Raw genomic sequence first — 22,174 nt, 5'->3', positions numbered from 1 at the left:
CACTTCATCTCTTCACACTTATAATGATGAACAAACATATAAACTCACCTGATGATACATTCAGTGTAACAGCATCACTCATCTCAGTGTTTTGTTCACGTATCTTTCCTCTACAGGTGTATTTACCGCTGTTATATGGTTGAATGTTGTTGATTTTACACTCTTGTAATTTGTTGCATCGGTTGAATGTATACTGGTAATTTGTCTTCTCTACAGTCCAGCTGTATGTCCACTCAGTGTCTCCTGTATCCTGTATGTCACATCTCAGAGTAACAGTTTCTCCTCTGAACAGCTGTTTGTCAGGATCAACGCTCACTACAGGTTTAGGACTCTCTGTATAAACACAATGTACAGTATAACACAAAGAAATCCATCATCAAACAATACAGAAGTGGTAAATCATTTGTTGTGGAATATTAATAATAACACAGACATACAACTATGCATTAAATGTTTAGTATGAGTTTAAAAAAGGTTGTGAGCACTAGTGTTGGGCGACATGCCCCATTTTGACATCGTCCTATTGTCAGCCTGTGAGATCAGCGATACACGATAGTATCGGGGGGCAGGCAGTAGTTTACTTATTTATTTATTTGTTTTTTTTTAACTCATTATGACAAGTCACTTGATTGGTGGACAAAAAAGAACAAGAGCAACACTGTCATGATCGCAACCTTCTTAAAACGAATGCCATTAATCCGAGTGCCTCAATAAAGCCCAGGCGCTCAAAAATTTATTTCGTGCCAGGGAGCGAGAACAAGACACTCGTTGGTTTTAACCCTCTGTGCTCCCGATTATTTAACATGATTACTTGATGACTGTAAAACATGCACCTGCGCGCGCACACACACACACACGCAGCACAAATACAAATAATTCAATGCATTTGTTTAGTGCTGTTGCAGAAGGCTACACGTGTCAAGCAGTGGTGCTCTCAGAGGTGCCTATTTAAACACATCGGTCCAGCGGAACGCAATCATATTTTAAACACAATCATATTTTAAACACGAGGGATGTATTACTACAACTCATTGAAATGCATAACATAAACAGGATTACCATCTGACTTTAGATCGCAGCTCTCTGATTTGGGTGCTAGAATAAGTCCAAGCATTAAGTGCAGGTGCGTGCAAGAAGGAATTCTCTCTTTACAAGCTCTCCGTGTAAAGTGAAGCCCACTAACCCTCATGCGAGGAAAACCATGCAAGACTATGATGATAATAATAATAATAACAACCATTCGCCAACTATCGTCATGACTATTGCCATGAAAGCCTTGGCGATATGTATCGTCTATCGGCACAGCCCTAGTGAGCACCTGCCCTGACTGAGATCCATCGCATATTAAAATCCATGTTGTCTCTCACCTTTAACATTTATCCACAGTACATCACTGTAGTCTGTGTAATAGTCTGGGTTTCCTCTTCCAGCTCTACACCAGTACTGACCTCCATCTGAAACTCTAAAACTGTGGATTGTGTAAGAGTTTGCTTCTGTTGTTGTCTTCTCTATGTTTTGTGTGTGTTTGTACCAGTAAAACTTCCATCCAGCAGACCAATGATCAATGTGACACTTCAGAGTCACTGTGTTACCTGTCAGTACAGATCCTTCAGTATCTGATGTGAGTTTAGGTTTTAATCCTGCAGGAGAATACAACACATTTAGATCCTGATGAAGCTTCTCTATGAGTCTTTATTACATTCATTACTGACCTTTAACAGAGAGAGTCACGTGATCACTGTACTGTGAGGATGAGGGTCGTCCATCTCTCTCTCCTCTACACCAGAATTTATCCTGATCTGATGGTGCCCTAATGATCAAGATGTTTCCCTCAAACACTGAAGTCCAAGTTGTGTCTTTATACCACAGATATGTCCAGTTTAATGATCTGTACTGATCCTCTATCTCACACTTCAGAGTGACTGTCTCTCCAGTGAACACAGATCTGTCTGGTGTTACTCTCACTGTAGCTCTGGGTAAAGCTATAGAGATGATACAATATTTAATCAGGGCTTTAGTACACACACGCACCACACACTCACACACAATTACACATACGCACGCACGCACGCACGCACGCACGCACGCACGCACGCACGCACGCACACACACACACACACACACACACACACACACACACACACACTCTGCCTTCCATGTTTTGTGAGGACATTCCATAGACGTAATGCATTTTATACGCTACCCTGGGGTTTGGGTTAGGGGAAGGGAATAGAATATACACTATTCCCTCCCCTAACCCAAACCCCAAACATCACAGAAAACTTTCTTTTACCTTAGACTTTTAATAAACATCATTCTGTTTAATTTATAAGCTTGTTTCCTCATGTGGACCTCAAAATGTCCCCACGACATTAAACATTAACAAGCCTTTGTCTTTACAGATACATTGCATCCTACTAAAAAAGAAAATAAGACACATTCCATTCATGTGACAACAGAACAAATTGTGCCAGCAGGACTAGATGGTTATCCAAAGCTGATTCGCACTACTGGAACTTTACCAGGCAAATACACAATTAAAATCGATCCAGAAGCAAAAGGTGTAGTCCATCCTGTCCACCGTCAGCCAGCTGCACTGAAAAGGAAAATCATTGAGAAACTACATGAGATGATTAAAGATGGATATATCACAAAAGTCAGCCAACCGACAGAGGGGGTGAGTTCAATGGTAGCAGCTGTCCACAATGGCAAGGTAAGAATCTGCATTGACCCAATGGACTTGAATGAAGTCATAAAAATGGAACATTACCCAATGCACCATCGAAAAGGTTGTCTCCACAATGCCTAGTTCTAAAGTCTTCTTGGTCTTGGATGCAAAATCTGTCTTCCTGCAAATAAAACTAGATGAAGAATCATAATTTTTTGACAACCTTTAACATACCCATTGGTAGATTTAAGTGGCTTAGGCTTCCTTTTGGCCCAAAATGCTCACTGGAAATCTTTCAGCTTATAATAGATGAGATGCTTGAGGGCATCAGCAGAGCAATAAGTGTCATGAATGACATTCTCATTGCAGCACCTTCAGTAAAGGAACATGATAAGACCCTCCGCAAAGTAATTTAGAGAGCAACAAGCTACAATCTGAGCCTTAATTTCGACAAATGTCAGATCAAGCAATCTTCTGTGCCCTATGTAGGACACCTGATAACATCAGATGGTCTGAAGGCAGACCCAGCTAAAATAGAGGCTGTCAAATCCATAACAACACCAACAGACAAGGATGGTGTTTGTCATTTCCTAGGTTTCGTCACACATCTGTCAAAGTTTCTGCCAAACCTCAGTGAAGTCGACGCACCTCTAAGACAGCTTCTGAAAGTTGATGTTGAATTTGCATAGCAACCAGCGCAACAATAAGCCTTTGACAAACTTAAGAACTTGTGCATGAAGTCCCAAGTCGCAACATTGAGCATCTTCGCAAAAACAAAGCAACTGCCAACGAGTCCCGTCACAGGCTTAATGATGATCAGTGGGCAGAGATGTCTGAGCCAGTGAGTGTTGAGGAGCCAAAGTCTGTGGAACGTCCTAGTTCATCCCAAGCATCACCTGCAGAACTCAGAACTGCTAAGCAGACGCTGTCAGCTAGTACACTACCAGACTGTCATGTTGGGAACCAGGAAGGGGATTGAAGGTAAGTATAAATGTTCTTTATATAAAAACACACGGCGAAAGAAAGCAAACATGTGAGTAATGGTATGTAGGCAGTGCATATGAGCACTTAGCTGTAAGTAACAATGTCTCTGTTGTAGATGAGGAAGATGAACTGGACAGACAGGGTTTGGAAGAAGAGCATAGGGATATCCAGGTAAGTGAAGCAGGTGAGTCCAGCATTCTTGTGATGAGACCAGACGGGGAATGTGAGTGAGTGTTTTAAAGCGAGTTACTGATGGAACACTGGTGGTGGTGATTAGTACTTAGGGGAATGTGAACGAGGGGGAGTAGTGAATGAGGATGTGGATGGCTCTGGTGACACCATGTTTATGTTCAGGAGTTGTTGTGATAATTGATATCATTGACTAAGTTGAGTCATCTGAGTCATGCCAATATCTCTTAAATATTTGGATATGCAAGTTTTATGTCAATTCCCGGGTTAAAGAGCAAATGCATGTTTAATACTACTAATAATTGTATATGTATACAAAGTGATTTTGTTAGCATGGTTTTTGTTTCATGCTTATGAGGGGAAATGTAATGTATTGTCATTTTCACAATGTTTCTTTAAGTGACCCACCGGCCTCCGTAGCTGAAGCTATGACTCCTCCTATCTTGTATATGCACTGCAGTTCTAAATAAACTGAGTAGCTCTTACTGAAGCTCTGGGCCAGTCTCATTATTTTAAGCATTAAGCATTAACTAGCATATATAACTCAGCAGTAACAGATATGCATTTAGCATTATATTGTAACAACATTGTACTTAATTTATTTTGTAATTTAATGTTGGGGCATACAACGTGACTGTAACATCACAGCTGGTGTTATTGAGATTGGCCTGTTTTCCAGTGGTCTTTTGCATGCACAAGGTTTACATAAGAAGGAGGAAACGGTTAGTCCGTGTCATGTTTTGTGTCTCTTCTGATTTTTATCACCTGGACACTTACTCATTGATTGCCTGTCTTGTTTCACCTGTTGTCAGTTAGTGGGTGTGTATATAAACCCTTGTCTCTGCCATACTTACTGCCGCATCATTGTCGTTACTTCCATGTTGTTCCTGTGTTCCATGTTCTGAGTGTTCCTGTGTTACTTACCTGCCCGTTCTTTTAATCCTCATGTTTTGTTTCCCCTGTTTTATTAATAAATGTTACCATGTCTCGTGAAACTCATGACAGAATGATCCGGCCATTCAAGGACGCAGTGGGTTCGTGGAGGAGAGCTTCCCCTGAATTTTTTTTGAGGGGGAGTAGTGGACATCGGGTACTGCAAGCTGCCAAGCCCCGATCCCCCTTGGAGCTGACCGTGAGGGAACGCTTGGAACTCCAGGACGGGCTCAAGCTAGCGGTTGCCTCACCCGATTCAATCCCCCGGGGTGGTCACCGCGACACACGAGCCTGTTCCTGTGAGTACCGAATCGGTTCAGTGGGTTCCCCTGCTGGTCGAGTCGTCTGCTCTGATTCCTGGGAGGTCCACCACCGTGCTCAATTCGGGGCCTCTGAACAGACGCCACGCCCAATTGTTTCCCCTGGGTGGTCGCCACTGTGTGCTAGCCCGTTTCCTCGAGAAGGTGGGATGTGACTTCCGGGGGAATCGGATCCCCGTCAATTCCCAGGAGGGTCGAACCGTCAGCCTCGGATCCTGAGATGGCTGCTCCGGTTTTTCCGGCTTTGTTTTGGCTTCCTGCCCTGCAGGTTTCACCCCGGCTCCCTGCACTGCCGGGTTCGCGCCGGCTCCGCCGTGGTCTCCAAGCCCTCCATCCCTCCCCCCAGACTCACCCTTCCACACTTTTGTTTATGTTCATGTTTATGTTTTGGTGGTAGTGTCTGGAAGCCACTCTTTGAGGGGGGGTACTGTTACGGTTAGTCCATGTCATGTTTTGTGTCTGTTCTGATTATTATCACCTGGATACTTACTCATTGATTGCCTGTCTTGTTTCACCTGCTGTCAGTTAGTGTGTGTGTGTGTGTGTGTGTGTATATATACCTTTGTCGCTGCCATGCTCAGTGCCAGATCATTGTCGATACTTCCATGTTGTTCCTATGTTACCTACCTGCCTGTTGTTACTCCTCGTGTTTTGTTTCCTGTTTTATTTATAAAGGGTACCATGGGACGTGAACTCCGTGATTGTGTCCTGACTCCTGTATCCAGTTGTGACAGAAACAATCACGTTTGATCTCGTGTCTCATACTCAAGTTGTCATAATAATGTAACTAAATCAAGCTTTGGTGCTTTTAGAAACAACTACACCCCCATTAGAAGGTAAGCCTATATTAATATGATAGTAAATATAATTAAATTGTTGTAAAGGGCTTACTCTTGCAACAGTGACACTGGATGTGAAAATGATAACTGCGTTGGGCTGAAACTAGCAAATCATGCATCATGCCTGCCATCGCATTGCGCCGGGTGTAAGATAGGGCCCATGATGGTCAATTTTGTGCTACATAACAGATAATTTGTATTTTTATATTTTTCTCAGCTGCTACTTATCAGTAATCTAATTTTTGAAAATGTGATGTAATGAATGAATTAAAGTGATTCACCTTCTGTCTGTCCAGGTTGGATGTTTAAAATCAGCACTGTAAACAACAAAGAAAAAACTTATTACAGTTTAAACATGAAGATGAACATCAATGATGAACATAAAAATACATCAATTTATAGATCCTGTTATTTCTGTAAATATTAATATTTTCAGTGTTGAGCAGAAGCCTTAAACAAACTAAACACAACACTTCAATTTTAAAGATCCACTCAGTAATTTATGGTGAAAATAAAAAAATTGTGAAAATTATGTCTGCAGTCATATCAGACTATGCTCACACTGCAAACATTAATGCTCATTAATCACACCACAATGAATGAAATAGTCACAACATTTTGCTGTTGTGTAATCAGGGTGTGATTTACTGGGGAATAAAGGGGATTGTCCCCTCTGGTCTTTATATCCCTAGCTCTGATAAATTATTTTTAATCTCCAGTGGGGACAAAATGTATCCCCCCTAGATTAATGGTCATCAAATGGCCAAATTAAGGACCTAAAATAACAATACAGCAAACAACAGTAAAATCAGAAGTGGAGTATTACTGTCAACGCTTCCGGTTCTGTGACAACAGGCGATAGCGCGTCTAGGTTGTGTCATGATTCTTTTTTATTTGATGCCTGGATTTTCCAAATGTCACCAAGCACCAATTTTAGCGTAAAACAGCCAAATAATAAATGAAAATGATTCCAAGCAGAATATCATCGTATTTTACAGCACTGTCACAAAACAAATTCAAACTATTTTCTTAAACTGACGTCTTTTTTAAGTAGGCATATATTTATTGCTATATTGAAATTATGTTGTGCATTGCATTTGTTGACTTAATATTATAATTGTAAACAGGTGTTTTTGCATGTCTGTTGCAAAGCATAAAGAAGTTATGCACTCTGGCATGTCGGTAAAGTTCAGGTTTGTATAATGGAGGCAAGTCAGTGAGAGCTGTGCGCAGTAAAAGTTAACCTCACTCCCCAACCTTAAGAAGTGCTCTAGCGACAGACGTTAAAGCTCATGGCCTTTGGCCTCCTTGTAAGAGCGTCTGACTCTTATGCCAGATCAGAGCAGTTTGAATCTCGCTTAGGGCAGGTGCGAGTAGGACTGGTAACATTTCTATACATATTAAAAGTTGCAAGAAATAGCTTAATACCCTTAATAATCAATATAAGCATGTGCTTCGTAATTTATTTTCATTAATAAAAAAACATCCGCCCTCTTTTTTTTCAAATCGCACCCTGAAAACAGCAGTTGACCATATGCTGTACAAATAATACTATACAAAAAATAAAATGAAATAAAAGCAAAGAAGAGAGAAAAGAAAAATCAATAAAACATTTTAACAAACAAGATGTAAAATGCCAAGGTAAGAAAATGTGACTTCAACTAAGTTTTAAAGTCATGGATAGACTTTGTAGCTTTCAGGGGAGTTTATTCCATAGCCAACTGCAATAATTCAAGTGCGATAATACTAAGGTAACTGTCGCTCTCATAAGATTGTTAAACGATAACCAAGATTTAGCTTAAGGAAGCAAAATTTAATTAAAGGCAGACTCAGTACTATGTTGTTGTTTTTTTAAAACCTGATGGAAATGTTTTACAAGTATTATTTGTGTTCAGGAATTTTTGCAAAAGTGCCAATTTCTCTAAATTTTTTAGATAAATGCATTACTATAATAAACACAGTAATTTGCTAACTGTATAAACCATAATTTATACTAACAAGTTTACTTTCTGACATACAGTAAATATGTATTTTCTGTAAAGCAGCTCTGAAAAAATGTGCATTGTGAAAATCCCTAAATAAATCTGAACTGATGGGATTTAAATTGTTATACAGTATCTACACTGATGTCACTCATTCACCTAAAACACAACAAATTAACACAACACTTTCTGTACACTTACTGTCTCATACAAACATTATTCATTCAAACGGTAAAGCATGAGATAAAGATTTAAACTCTGAGAGGAGCATGAAAAAATTTAGTAAAAATACAGGAGCAGTAAATAACTTAATCCTGTAGACAATGTGACAGCAATTGATGTGTAGTTAAATCCATAGAGAGAAGATAATACTCACAGAGAACTAGAGGAAGAGAAATCAACTCCATACTGAAGATGACTGACACTTAAACATTAAACACTTTATGTTAAAAACTCAAGACTTCCTGTACAACACCCCACACCTCATCTGCATGCAATGGTGCATACTATCAGTCCTGAAAAGAATTCATAACTGGCTAAACTCAACTCTGTAACAATACAATACTCTACAAAAGTCTTAGACCATCATGCCAGAATTAGATTTGTTGTTTTTATGCAATGTTAAAGTGATCATATATAATTATTTCTCAGTCTCTTTTAATAGAAAACATCCAGAACATACAGGAAATGTGTATATAGTATTACAACTGTATAAATTTTTAAGATGTCAATTTTTTTCCCTTCCACCTGAGCAATGGCAGGAAACCTAAATAAAATTAAATCTTAATTTCTAATTTGAAAGAAATTATCTTTTTACTGTATTCTGCTCAAAAACGCTCAAGATGTGTTTAGTGCCAAGAGAGGTCACACTAAACACTGACGATGCCTAAAGAAGACATTTAGTCCTGAAAATGTATTGTTTTATTTTTTGTACATATTTCGTGTATATTTTCTGTTTGTATCTTAATAAAATAGATTGAAAAATAAATTAAACAAAGACATAGGACACTTCTAAAACATCAAGTCTGGTGGTGGTGACCTAAGACTTTTGCACAGTACTGTACATCATTTAAAAAATATCACATTTTTTGGTTTCCTAAAAACGAGGTGAGACGGTGATCATGGATTGCATACATTATGTAGTACACATTATACACAGTAACGTAGCTCAGTGTAGTCTTTGATGTGCTTTATTTGAACTAAGGTAATCTACTTGTTGTTTATTTTGCTTGTTATCCTGTAAACTACTCTTAAAGGACTCTGTTGTTATTGAATCTTTGTGGAGTTTATTGGAAGTTGCGTTTTGTTGAAAGCAATTTGTTTATGTAATTACTGCTAAAACCATCTATACTGAATAAATAAATGACATAATTGATGATTCACCTAATTAATAAACTAATATTATATATAGTAAACATAGCAAAAAAACGAATTAATATTAATATTCAATGTTTGTCATTTAAATATTTCACATAGGGGAGAACCCGGGCGTAAGTAACAGAAAAAAAACAAACAGATTTTCTTAGAGCCCTGACTACATTTGCATTCCAAACTATGACAGCATCTTTAGCATGCAACCCTTGACAGAGCTGACAAATATTGAATTATTTCTTCATCCGTTTTTGACCATGGATCAAGTAAATTCCTAATTGTTTTCTTATAACACGTTGTGTTTCTGGTTTCATGTGTTAAAGTACTGATCAATCTACAGCTTTAGTGCTGTAACACATCCTGAAATTTGCCTTCTCAGAGTATTCCAATATTCAGGAGTTCCTTGTGGGATGACAGTGACACTTGTTACTTTTGTCCTGCTGCTAATACTGTTGCATGATATTGAGAATTTATATTATGATTTTTTTTGTGTGTTCATACTGTTGAAAATGTGTTATTCTCAACAATTCAAGTTTGTACTGTCAAGTTGCTTTTAAAACATTTGATGAAATTGAAATTTTAAATGAAAATGAAATTTCATATTTTTTTGCAAATATGGCAAAAATATGTTTGCAGTTACATACATGTATATTTAAAAAAAACAAGTGAGACACAAAGATCTATCTTGTTCTGTTGTGTTACTTTTGACCCACCTGTGTGTTACTCTTGTCCCAACTGATATGGGTTGAAAGTAACAGTGCTACTTATGTTCAAAGTAAATTCATTTTACATTTATTTAAAATTCCACCTGGTATTGAAAGACCAAACTTGTGAGTTATTGACCACAGTTAAAAATATCTCCGTCTAAAATATTCGCTTTTCAAATTAAATTTTTCTGAAAAAAAAAATGTAATTTCGCCCCTTACAAAAAGTGTACACACTTTTAGGTTGTGTTATAAGTACCCAATCGGAAAGCATTATACATGCTTGGTTGCAATTGTGGTAGCGGCAGTTGTAAGTCAATGGAAAAAATTTGAAGCTGTTGAGCAACACATTTGTTAAGACCACAAAACTGAAATAGAACTGAAACTTTTACCACTTATGATCAGGTCAGAGTTTGACAATAGCTAGCTATGTTTCCATAGCTATACCTTCATTCACTCGATCGTCAAGTTGACTTTTGAGACTTTGGGCTTCACACCTGTGATTGGTGGATTGTTTGATCAGTGACACGCATGATCCTTTGTTCCACACTTGAAATACAAGTCGAAATATGATAGACCATAAAGACATCACGCAGAGGTTTAAATGACGCACAAAATACATAAATCGTGTTCTGCGTCTCATTAATGTCACCAAAATCTCATCTTTAGTGTATGTCTAGTCTAAATGCTTGTTGTATCTCACAGTAAGTATTTTTATGCAATATGAACATGTGGGTCACATACATGCAGGCAATATCCTACTTACAACATCGCTTGCTGATGTTTGTCAGCTTAGTTTGTTAGATCAGTCTGAATTATAATCAAATGCTTCCCCTTTGTTTCTCATTATTTTTTCTACACATCATAAGACGTCACCCACTAAAGTTGCAATACTTTATTATTTATATTGTTTAAAATTCATTCTACAGTATAAGGAATTTGCAAGCAAATGATATATCTGAGAGGGGCTTGAAAATATTTTTCTGTACCAAGACCTTTACTTAAAAAAATAATGATTTTGTATCATTTTGAATAAGACAGTAGGCACTATTTTTATCTTTTAAATTCAATAGTTTTTGTCTCATACAATGAGTCACCCTCAAGTTTTGTCTGGCCTGAGCTTTCTGAAAATTCAGCAAGAGTCTCCAATATAGGACCCAAAAGTGTCAGCACTTTACTGCACCTGACCACAATCACAGGACCAAAGTTTTTTTCCCTGGCCGCTGCTGTTGCTAAATTTCCATAAATCTAGCATGTGACCCCATCATAAAACTATGCAAATTGTTAATGACGTCAAAAAATTTTGATATGCTTGGGGACACCTTTGATGCTGTGCACAAGATGAGGTAAAAGCGGTGGGAATTTCAATGTACATATACTGCGTAAGGGATTTATTATTTTTTTTAAATCACATGTACTGCACCCCTCCTTTATTGCCCGACATAACCGATGATCCGTCAAACTCAAATCTAACACACAAAGCTGGATCCAGCTGTAAAGGCTCCAATACTTCCAGGATTTTTCCTGCACCTGCCTTCATGTCCCGCATCTCTACAAACCCCACAGCTATTTCCTTCAACACGCCTTTATGTATGTATCAGATACAGACTGCCACAAGCTCTTTTTTTGCCAAATCTTTACATTCGTCTGCCAAAATTGCGTAGTATGTGTCTGCATCATCGTGCAAATCCCCTTTTATTTTGGAATGTATTATTAATGATGCTATTATTTCCAGTATTTCATTAAGGATGTATTGGCTAGTGAGTTTTGCATTTCGAGGCAATTTGTCCATTCGCCTTTTTATTTCTGGGTGATAGCTGGAGATCACTTTAAAGAAGTTGCCTTTATTCAGTGCCTCTTGGTTTTTCACAATGCCCACGCAAGGGAATTTCTTATTTTGCACAGAATAAAATGAGGTCTATTACAATTTGAATGTATTCTTTATTCCTTTGATTATTTAAAATTTGGTAAAGTCCTGTTTTGTTTTAGTTTAACATACCTAACAGTAGCTAAACATCAGTGTTTCTCTGTAAAAAGTTTTTGCGGTGTAAGTGTGTGTGTGTGTGTGTGTGTGGGGGGGGGGGGTTGAGTGGCAAGACGCTGTTCAAAATACGCTATATATTGCACTACTACTCACAAAATGTATTTATTCCTTATCATAATATGGAAAACAAAGTTGAAAACAGTATGATTTATTTTTATACAGTAGGTCAAGTAAGAAAGATTAAGATTATACAGGATTTCATTTACATCTTTTTGAATTCTGCACAACAGACATTAAGAATAAAAAACAAACTCCTCTGGTTTTTTAGTTAATCTAAGCATAAGTCACATCAACAGATCCAGAAGCAACATCTGAAAAAAAATATTGTATTATAAAGAATTTGAATCCTTCAATATTGAATTTTAATCTTACATACTGAAAGATGTATTTTTATGTATTTACTCACCTTAATCTCTCCCCTTCTTCAGTTTAGAGTATACAGTGTCTTCACTTTCACTTTTAATCCCTAAAAATTTCAGAGTTGTGACAACTCATTAGAAAAAAACGAACATTTCCTATTTCTTTTCTGTCAGTTAATTTCAACTCTGGGGAATGACACCAGTTTAACTTCCTGTTTATAGAAATTAAACAGAAATATTAGATATACACCCCCCCCCGCCACTTCATTAGGTACACCTGTTCAATTGCTAATCAGCCAATCAGATGGCAGCACCTAAAGTAGATGGATAAGCAGCAGAAAACCACACCGGGTGCCACTCCTGTCAGCTAAGAACAGGAAACTGAGGCTACAATTCACACAGGCTCACCAAAATTGGGACAATATATGATAGGGAAAACATTCCTTGGTCTGATGAGTCTCAATTTTAGCTGCGACATTCAGATAGTATTATCAGCATTTGTCGTAAACAACATAAAAACATGGATCCATCCTGCCTTGTATCAACGGTTCAGGCTGCTGGTGGTGTAATGGTGTGGGGGATATTTTCTTTGTACACTTTGAGCCCAATTAAGCATTTGTTTAATAAAACACAATTAAGCAATTACTACCAATTTAACCTCATAGAGGCAACAGTTATGCTGCTGTACTGAATTTCATCACAGTTGTGAGTAACAACATGTTATTGAAGCAAAAAACTATAATATGTCTATCGTCGTTGTGTTATTTGTTTTTTTATGTTTGTATATCACTGATGATCAAGACGTTTTTTCTTTACCTTTCTTTCTTGTGTTTATTTCTCTTTTCGGTTTCAGTTCAATATCAGCATAGGTGAGATCAGCTGATTCACTTTCATTTTCTACAATAAAGAATAATGAAATGCTTAAGAGTTTTCACCTATCAGTCTTTAGTTTTACTCTTCTAGTTATTTTTACCTTTGCTTTTGAGTTTCTTTATCTTGAAGTTGATCTGTGAATACACGGCATTACTGGGGTCGGCCTGAGTCACTGAGAAAGGAAAATTAATTTGACCCTTAAAAAAACATTTTACTGTAATGAGATGAACAACATTAAATGACATCACTTTGTTACTTGAGCTTGTGTCTTTATTTGTATCGTCATAAAGATGAGCCTCTCTTGTAGTGAATAAAATAATGAAAAGGGTTTTAACAAAGCATTTGTCCAAACTTTATATCTTCTAAAATAAGCTTTTATAAAATATATTAGTACCAGTTTACATTATATAAAATATTTAATATTTCATATGCTTATAAATGTTTATGGTGTTTTCCCATGTTAAACTCTGTAACACAATGTGACGCTATTGATTATTATTCTGGCGCTGATCATAATGAATGTACAGTAAACTGACCAGTCTGTAGTGAAATGTAACCATCTTCAGTCTGTTTCTGATCTGATGTCTGACTGATGTTTTGCTGTTGACTGACAGCTGAGGAAGACCGAGAGAGTTTTTTGTTTTTGTAGCACCACAGCAGGACCAAGAAAAAGATCAAAAACATGACGCTCAGCCCAAGACACAGACCAACAATAAGACCAAGAGATGAAGATCCTGCGGCTGAAAAAGCAGAGATACAACCTTATATAGCTGGTGCATATGCAAGTCAAGCAGCTTTATTGTTTATTTCAACCATATAAAATGCAGTGTAGTACATAGTGAAATGAGACAACATTTCTTCAGAACCATGATGCTACATACAGATACTGAACTACAAAAAATACAGAGCCTAACCACATAAAGTGTATGTGTGCAATGTAGTACAACAGTGCCAGATAAGAGACAGATGGAACCTGTTTTACACAAACATGGACAAATACACTGCTTCATGTTCCATGGCGCCCTGGAAAAAAAGCTGTTGTAACTTAAGCATGCAATGTCTGACCTGCCCAGACTTCATAAGTTCGATGATAAGTTTGATGGTCTAAACACATTAATATAACAATATAATTTTCCTTTGTTTGCCTTCACTGACTGGATATGCAGGTACTGTGAGTTCTGAATGCTCTTTCTCTGCCATACTTTTGCTCTTCCTAGAGTGCCTCGTGCACGTTCAAATCAATTGGGTGTGCGCATGTGTGGGCAGATCCCATAGCAACAGGGGTGGTGCCATGGTCACGAGAGAGAGTGATAGTCGAGCAAACCAATCATTTGTTTCGTCCCGAATTGAAAAATTAGCTGTGTTTAACTCTTTCACCGCCAGCGTTTAAAAAAAAGTTGCCAGCCAGTGCCAGCGTTTTTCATGATTTTCACCAAAGTTTAATGCCTTCCAGAAAATGTTCTTCTTTAAATATATAAACATACAATATACCAAATGAAAGAACAGACCCTCTGCTTTCAAACAAAAAAAAACCGTTTCATCCTACCTTTAGTGGTTCTTTTGCAATCAGCTTTTGAATATGGGTAGGTTTTTGCAAAAACACCATATTTTGAGCAAAAAGCAGAGATAATTCCATTTTTGTGACGGACTTTTCATAGAGATCCGATTCAGAGCGATCTTTAAAACAGACACGGACATGCAGCAGCTTGCCATAGGGCAATACTTCCGGTTTTAAAAAGTTGCGGAAGGGCGCCACCTGGTGGATAATAGCGGTATTGCGGAAAGACGGAATATCTCGTCATTGGCGGGGAAGCGTTTCCTCTTAATTGACGAGATATCTCGTCAATGGCGGGGAAAGAGTTAAAACAGTCGTGAGAGGTCTAAAGACACTCGAGTTTTATACTCTCTTTTTCGGAGTACTTACATTTGAATTATGTACTGGTATATAAAGACAGTTTAAACAAATTTGTAAAAAAGTTTTTTTGATAATTCCTGCCCATCCTGCCTTTAAAATCATATCCCCACTTTTCACTGCTTTCCTAAGGCCATCAGGTGGTAGTGCTCATGCGTGCGAGGACCTTCCATTGCTGCTTAGCTTTAATTATGGTTATATTATTGTGTTGATGGTTAAATACATTCAAAATGTACAGTGGATAAGAAATGTGGGTTGTTGTAAGTATTAGATAAAACATAAAGGAACAGTTTGTCTTAAAATGTAAATGTTAAGGAAGCTTCTCCCTGTGTTTTTATTACAGTCAATACTGACCTTTAACAGAGAGAGTCACATGATCGCTGTATTGTGAGGATGATGGTCTTCACACAACTTTGACATAATGTTTTTTATAATGAGATGCTTCTGTCCATATTTTCCTTATCCCTATTTTACGGCAACACCAATACGGAACTCACCCTTCACAGTGAGATGAACATCAGACCTTGATTGTGTTTGTGGTCGTCCGTGTATCTCTGCACTACAGCTGAACTCCTTCTGATCAGATTCAGTAACTCCAGTGATAGTGAGAGAGTCTCTGTTTACAGTGTAATGCTCAGAGTTTAACACTTCAGTTGTGTCTTTATACCACAGATATCTCCAGTTTAATGATCTGTACTGATCCTCTATCTCACACTTCAGAGTGACTGTCTCTCCAGTGAACACAGATCTGTCTGGTGTTACTCTCACTGTAGCTCTGGGTAAAGCTGAGGAAAGAAGAAAATTATGTTATAACTCATTAGTCTTTTAACATGAATTCACAAATGTGAATGGATTAAATAAAACAATATATTCCTGATCCCTTTAAAACACTGACACAACACTACCATTGGCATAATGTTTCTGATAATTAACACACGAGATGTTTCTGTCTTTATTTCTCTATTTTACAGACATTGAAGTTGAACTCACCCTTAACAATAAAATCAACAGATGAGCTTGTTTGTGAAGTTTGTGGTTGTCCTTGTCTCTCTGCACTACACCAGTAATCATCCTGATCAGATTCAGTAACTCGAGTGATAGTGAGAGAGTCTCTGTTTACAGTGTAACGCTCTGAAGTACGTTTTTTATACCACAGATATGTCCAGTTTAATGATCTGTACTGATCCTCTATCTCACACTTCAGAGTGACTGTCTCTCCAGTGAACACAGATCTGTCTGGTGTTACTCTCACTGTAACTCTGGGTAAAGCTGAGAAAAGAAGAAAATTACAGGTAGCTTATTAATCTCATCGCAGATCTGTTTATATGAAAAACACAAATATCTTAAATTCAGTCACCTTCATTTTGTCCAGAGTGGATGCTTAAAATCTGCACTGTAAACAACAAAGGGAAAAACTGGTTGGAATGATAAATACTTTAACATTTGAGATGTGCCTAGAGAAGTGGGTATACTCTTAATTCATGCCTTCATTTTTTTTTAAGTAGAAGTGGATTTACCCTGTGCCATCTAATAAAGAAGTGGTTTACTCCGTATATCTGCGTAAACCCTGCACTACACCACTGAATAACAATATATCACAATGTGTGATCAACCGACAAAAAGGTCCCTAAAATTCAGATGTTCTTGTGGCATTTTCTTCATTCCTTTCCTAATTCTTAAAATACATTTCACACAATAAACGAAAACAGAAGAAAGCCTTTTTCATTTTTTATATATCTTTCCATTTTTACCTGCCATTGTATAAAGCTGCTTGTTTATCTTCAAACCAACAAACACCTTTAACAATGCAGTCAAATGTAAATGTAAACTCACGAGCACTACATAATGAAAGACACTGTGAGTCATCTCATCATACAGCGGGTGTGGCTGAATTTTTACATGAGTGAATTTGTGACGACACAACATACAGAGGATGTGTGTTGCAGTACAGTTTCATAAAGCTGTTAGTTGTAGTTCCTGAAAATTGTTTTGTGTTAAAGAAAAAATCTCCTTTTGTATGCCGCAACCGCAAGGAACACTTTGGATAAAAGCGCTTGCCAAATGCATAAATGTCCCTTTGGAGCAGGGCTGGACTGGGACAAAAAATCGGCCCTGGCATTTTGGCCCAGACCGGCCCACTACATAGGATCACAAATAACACCCATCTTTGTGCAAACTTGACTACCAACTCCATATAATGATTAATTAAAAAAGTATAAGAGCTGAAACGTGACATTACAATAAATGCAAGCACTGTAAAAGCACAAGTGCGTCGGCCCACCGGGCATTTGCCCGGAATGCCAGATTACCAGTCCAGCCCTGCTTTGGAGTGGACTGTGAACTTTGTAAGTTTGCAGATGTTTTTATGCTATAACAGAAACATTACACACTAACTAAAGCTGAAAAAGTGAAAGGCATGGGATCCCTTTAAGACTTTTTACATTTTCTTAAAAAAAAAATTACAACAAGAGTTTGTGTTGGAGACAAAAATCTCTTTTGTATCTGAAATCTTCTGTTTTTTCTTACTGGCTTATTTTTGCTGCCAGACATCTTTGAGCCAATCATTAACCAGAGCTGTTGAAAGAGATTTGCGACAACGGAAGAAAGAGAGTTGCGACAACGGAAGTCAAAATGCTCTGCTGTCAGATGATTCATGTAGATTTCAGTTAGTTCCTGATACTCATAGTGAGCTATTGAAATACACTGAGTTAGAGGCAAAAGAACTGTGATTTTTCATAATTATTAGTGAAGAAATGCATTAATTTACAATATTTATATATAACAACAACATGTGTGAGTAGTATTTGTATGTAGTTACATCAACAATGTTTTTAAAAAAATAAAATCCACTATTATAGTAAGAGTAGAGTGGTCACCTGTTGGTACGTGCCTTGTTAGCATTTTTATTGATAAACATCTGATGGGAGATGTCATCTTCATGACTTTAAAATACTGTTTTAATAAATGCATTTTATTAATACAAGTTATAGATTAATTTATTACATTTAATTTAATTCAGGTGGTAATGAACAGAATCACAGTGCCATACTGTATAATTTTGCATATATAAACATTTATCTCTTATTACACAATAATGGATTAATCTGCATAAAGAGAATGAAATTTACCATTAATAGGATTGCTAACTTTATCCAATATCCTGTCCTAGCCGACCAGTCTTCTAATAACATCTCCTAAACTACTAATATAATAAAAAAATAGTGATTTGAATCACATGTGGTGATATTCAGCCTGATCCCACTGTTACTACGTAGTATTAATACGTAACTTTTACATGTTTTATATTACTGCCATAAAGCAATGTGTTGTGAAGCTTCTTGAGGTGCAACATTTGAATTCAAATTCACAATGAACGCATCACAGTCGCTGCTGACAATTATTGCATAGGAGAAAACGCCTTTTGTGTGTCACAAACTAAATATTACAAAATGGTTAAATGATGCATCAATGTTATTAATGGTAAGGTATTAAAGTGTAGTCTTGTTTAATAATGTGTAATTCTCTAAAGTGATGAACATTTCATTAGGTAAATGAGTGAAATAAGTCAGAAAATACGACTGAAAACATGTCTTTAATATGAGTTAGAAACACAAATGCCTGTGATTTTAATATTTATGAATAGGAAAATGTACAATTTTGTACAAACATATTCGTCCTGTCAACACGTCAACATGATAGGCTACGTCTCTGTGTGTATTAAAACGTAATAGTACGTGAAACCACACTTTACGTAAAAATACACACTTATTCTCAGATCATCACATTGCAATATTTTAAAGTCATACCATATTTTTAAAAGTTAAGTCTTTTATCAAGTTATCACATTCACGCTGGTCTGCTGCAGCTCTGTGGGCTGAAGTAACTTCTGGTAACTTTTGAAAGGCTTGATGATTCACCATTGCTGTCAATGTCTTGGTAAAGACAAACTCTTTTTTTACCAATGAAATGTCATGTGACTAATAAATATATAGGAAATGATGGCATGACAGTTCTGATGGCACCACAGACTAAACATATATGCACAAAGTCCTAAACAAGCAGTTTTTACTCACCTAATTTAAATTAATTTGCTATACACGGTTACATCTATGTTTCAATTGTGAAAGACGCTCTTCACACAGTCAGCAGGAAATTAATACTGACAAACATACATACTTTAGTGGTATTAAAATGTCTGATATATTTTTGTGAAAAACGTAAAAAAAAATTTGTGGTGAAAGAATAATCAAATTTTAAATTTTTGCAAAAGATAACACAACAGCTCTAAAATCTCTGATTTTTAATTCCTTTCTTCACTAAATTGTGCTAAATCTCCTTTTCAAATCACACTTTACAACATTTTACACAATTTTTTTACACATTATTTGACACTTACTGTTGTCTTTCTCTTACATTATAACCACTTACACATTTGTTATCAACAGTTATCTGAAGCTCACAGTGTTTGACTGAAAAACATGATTTAATAATTCATAGCCGCACATTTGCTATGGGCTTACCACAATAAACAGTATTTCACTCATATATCATGAGATAAAGATTTAAACTCTGAGAGAAGCATGAAAAGATTTAGTAAAAATACAGGAGCAGTAAATGACTTGATCCTGTCGACAATGTGTCAGTAATTGATGTGTAGTTAAATCAATAGAGAGTAGATAATACTCACAGAGAACTAGAGGAAGAGAAATCAACTCCATACTGATCTACTGATGACTGACACTTAAACATTAAACACTTTGTGTTAAAACCTCAACACTTCCTCTATAACACCATGTACCTCCCCTGTGTGCCAACTCTCTTTCCTAAATTGTATTCTAGAGTAAGTATGTCCAAAATATTAGCATCCATAAAGTAGACTATTATTGGAAGTGTAGATCCATGAAGACTGATGGCTGATATTACCCAGGAGTTTAGTGATGCTATACTAAGTTAAATAAGTAGTGACTCCTTGAATAAATACAATTATATTATGTACAGTAAACATTACATAAGACATAACAAATGATGAAAAGCTGAAATGTGGGAAAGAGTTGTATTTTGATATGTGTGCTTGTTAATGACAATATTATCTACAACAACAGTCACTTTTGTTAGGTGTTAGTATGTGCCAGTATTACATAATCTTTTACTGTACATTTAAATGTATACAGTGTATTTCCACAATAAACGAGTACAAGTTTTTAAATGTTCAATGTTGTTTAAATGAAATGTCACACATTTATTACACAAATGTTTGATTATGACGTTTTCATAAAGCATCAAACATTAATTTGTCACTAACTGCACATAATAATAGTGGTAGTGACAATATTAATGGACAAAAAACTATTAGAAGCTGATGGAAACTGATGTCTTTGACACAATGCTAATACCAAAGAACTGAAATAGATCAGAAACTAAAAGCACAATGAGCTCAACTTCTTCCATCCGGTCACTCATGCAGATGGTGCAGAGTATTAGACTACTAATGATAGCATAAGATAGGAGCCAAGGTGCCGCATCGAAGAGACCCCCATCTAAGATCCCATAACCCAACAAAACCTCACACCTCCAAATCTGTTCCTGTCTCCCCATCTCCTCATCATCTCAGCCCAGAGAATCCTAAATTTCACCATAAACTAACCATAAAACCCATAAATGCCATATTCTACATGCACAAAAATGTAAATACTCATCATTTGAAGTGGGATTGGTACAATGGTCTTTACTTCCATAACAACAGAATAAAATAATAAAGTGTAACAATAAATTATTCATTATTGTGATGTTTTGTATTGTATTGTCAAGGCAGCTAACAGACTTACGGTTAAGCCGATCTGTCGGTTTCCTGACCTGGGCCCGGATAGTCAGACAATATCACAAGAAAGGCTATTGGTCAAATTATTGGTTAAAAATAGTTCCCCTTATTTCAGAGATATAAAATGTTGTGACTTTTCCTAATAATCTATCTATACATACACAAAACCTGGGCTTGAAATGTACTTTTTTCCATTTGTCAAAAATTATCAATAAATCCAGCATAAATCAGAACATTTCCACACAGAAATGAACACCTGGTACATGTGCACAAATGCAATGTAGAAAACACATGTTGGTGTATGTGGTTTATGAGGACATCTCCATAGACGCAATGCATTTTATACTGTCCAAACTGTAATATTCTATTCCCCTTACCTACCCCATTCCCTAACCCCAATGTCACAAAAACCTGTTGCCAGTCTTTAATCTATGAAAAACTACCATTTAGTATGTTTTTTTCAGCTTTTCCGTTTATGGGGACACTCTCTGTGTCCCCGTAAACCACCTTTATAGCATAATAAACATGTCATTATACACTATTCATGTCCTCGTAAACCACATAGACCAACCCACAAACACACACAAACACACACACTTACATTCAAATCAAATTTCTGTAGCATTTTGTAAAAACAGACATTTCAAAATCTTTAAAAAACTACAAAAATGTTTACTATTTGAAATAATATTTATTATGAATTTCCTTTTTAATGTTAATAGTGACAACTGTTGCTGCATTTGAGGGAGAAAACAAATGTCAATAACAGCCATAAAACATATCCAAAATTTTCAGTATACATATGAAGGCATTTATAATAACATGTGTACTTGATGGTCATCTGTCTTTGTCTCTAACGCTCAACTGAAGAAAAGACTGCAGTGCAGCAATGGTTTCCTCTGCAAAACTACTGAAGTTTAAACTTTATATACGATCAAACTATTGCTTAGAGGAATCATGTGATTAAAGGCTTTCATGTTGACATATTACACACTCCTTATCATCTATTCTGTTCATTTAAGTTGTCCCACTCAATACCTGATTTAAAAAAAACTTTATAAAATATAATCTAACAAAAACATTATTCATGCCCTTAACATACATTAGTTGTTCAGAATCAGTTCATCAGAAGATAAATAAACAAAGATATAAAGGTCAGTTGTTGTGGAAAATAAATC

At 36.6% G+C, this 22,174-nt stretch overlaps 2 protein-coding genes across 2 annotated transcripts in view; both read right to left on the bottom strand.

The window, feature by feature from the left end:
• Positions 1-2,906, bottom strand: part of LOC135734082 (uncharacterized) — a 40,565-nt gene extending 37,659 nt beyond the window's left edge. Inside the window, exons 1-4 of the mRNA XM_073813734.1 lie at positions 2,903-2,906; positions 1,713-1,982; positions 1,368-1,640; positions 49-333 (exon numbers count right to left, since the gene is read on the bottom strand). Of these exons, the coding sequence (XP_073669835.1) occupies positions 49-333; positions 1,368-1,640; positions 1,713-1,982; positions 2,903-2,906 (832 nt within the window). The remainder of the gene's footprint in view (positions 1-48; positions 334-1,367; positions 1,641-1,712; positions 1,983-2,902) is intronic.
• A 9,303-nt stretch (positions 2,907-12,209) lies between these two features.
• Positions 12,210-16,936, bottom strand: LOC135733690 (uncharacterized). Its single transcript, XM_073813733.1, has 8 exons — positions 16,930-16,936; positions 16,169-16,447; positions 15,676-15,963; positions 13,803-14,006; positions 13,367-13,438; positions 13,210-13,290; positions 12,441-12,500; positions 12,210-12,345 (listed from the first exon to the last, which is right to left on the bottom strand). The coding sequence occupies exons 1-7, from the start codon at positions 16,934-16,936 to the stop codon at positions 12,442-12,444; spliced, it is 990 nt and encodes a 329-aa protein (XP_073669834.1). The 3' UTR covers positions 12,210-12,345; position 12,441.
• Positions 16,937-22,174: the final 5,238 nt, after the last annotated feature.

Source organism: Paramisgurnus dabryanus, chromosome 3, assembly GCF_030506205.2.
Source record: "Paramisgurnus dabryanus chromosome 3, PD_genome_1.1, whole genome shotgun sequence".
Lineage (NCBI taxonomy): Eukaryota > Metazoa > Chordata > Actinopteri > Cypriniformes > Cobitidae > Paramisgurnus > Paramisgurnus dabryanus.
This window is presented reverse-complemented; position numbering and strand designations above follow the sequence as displayed.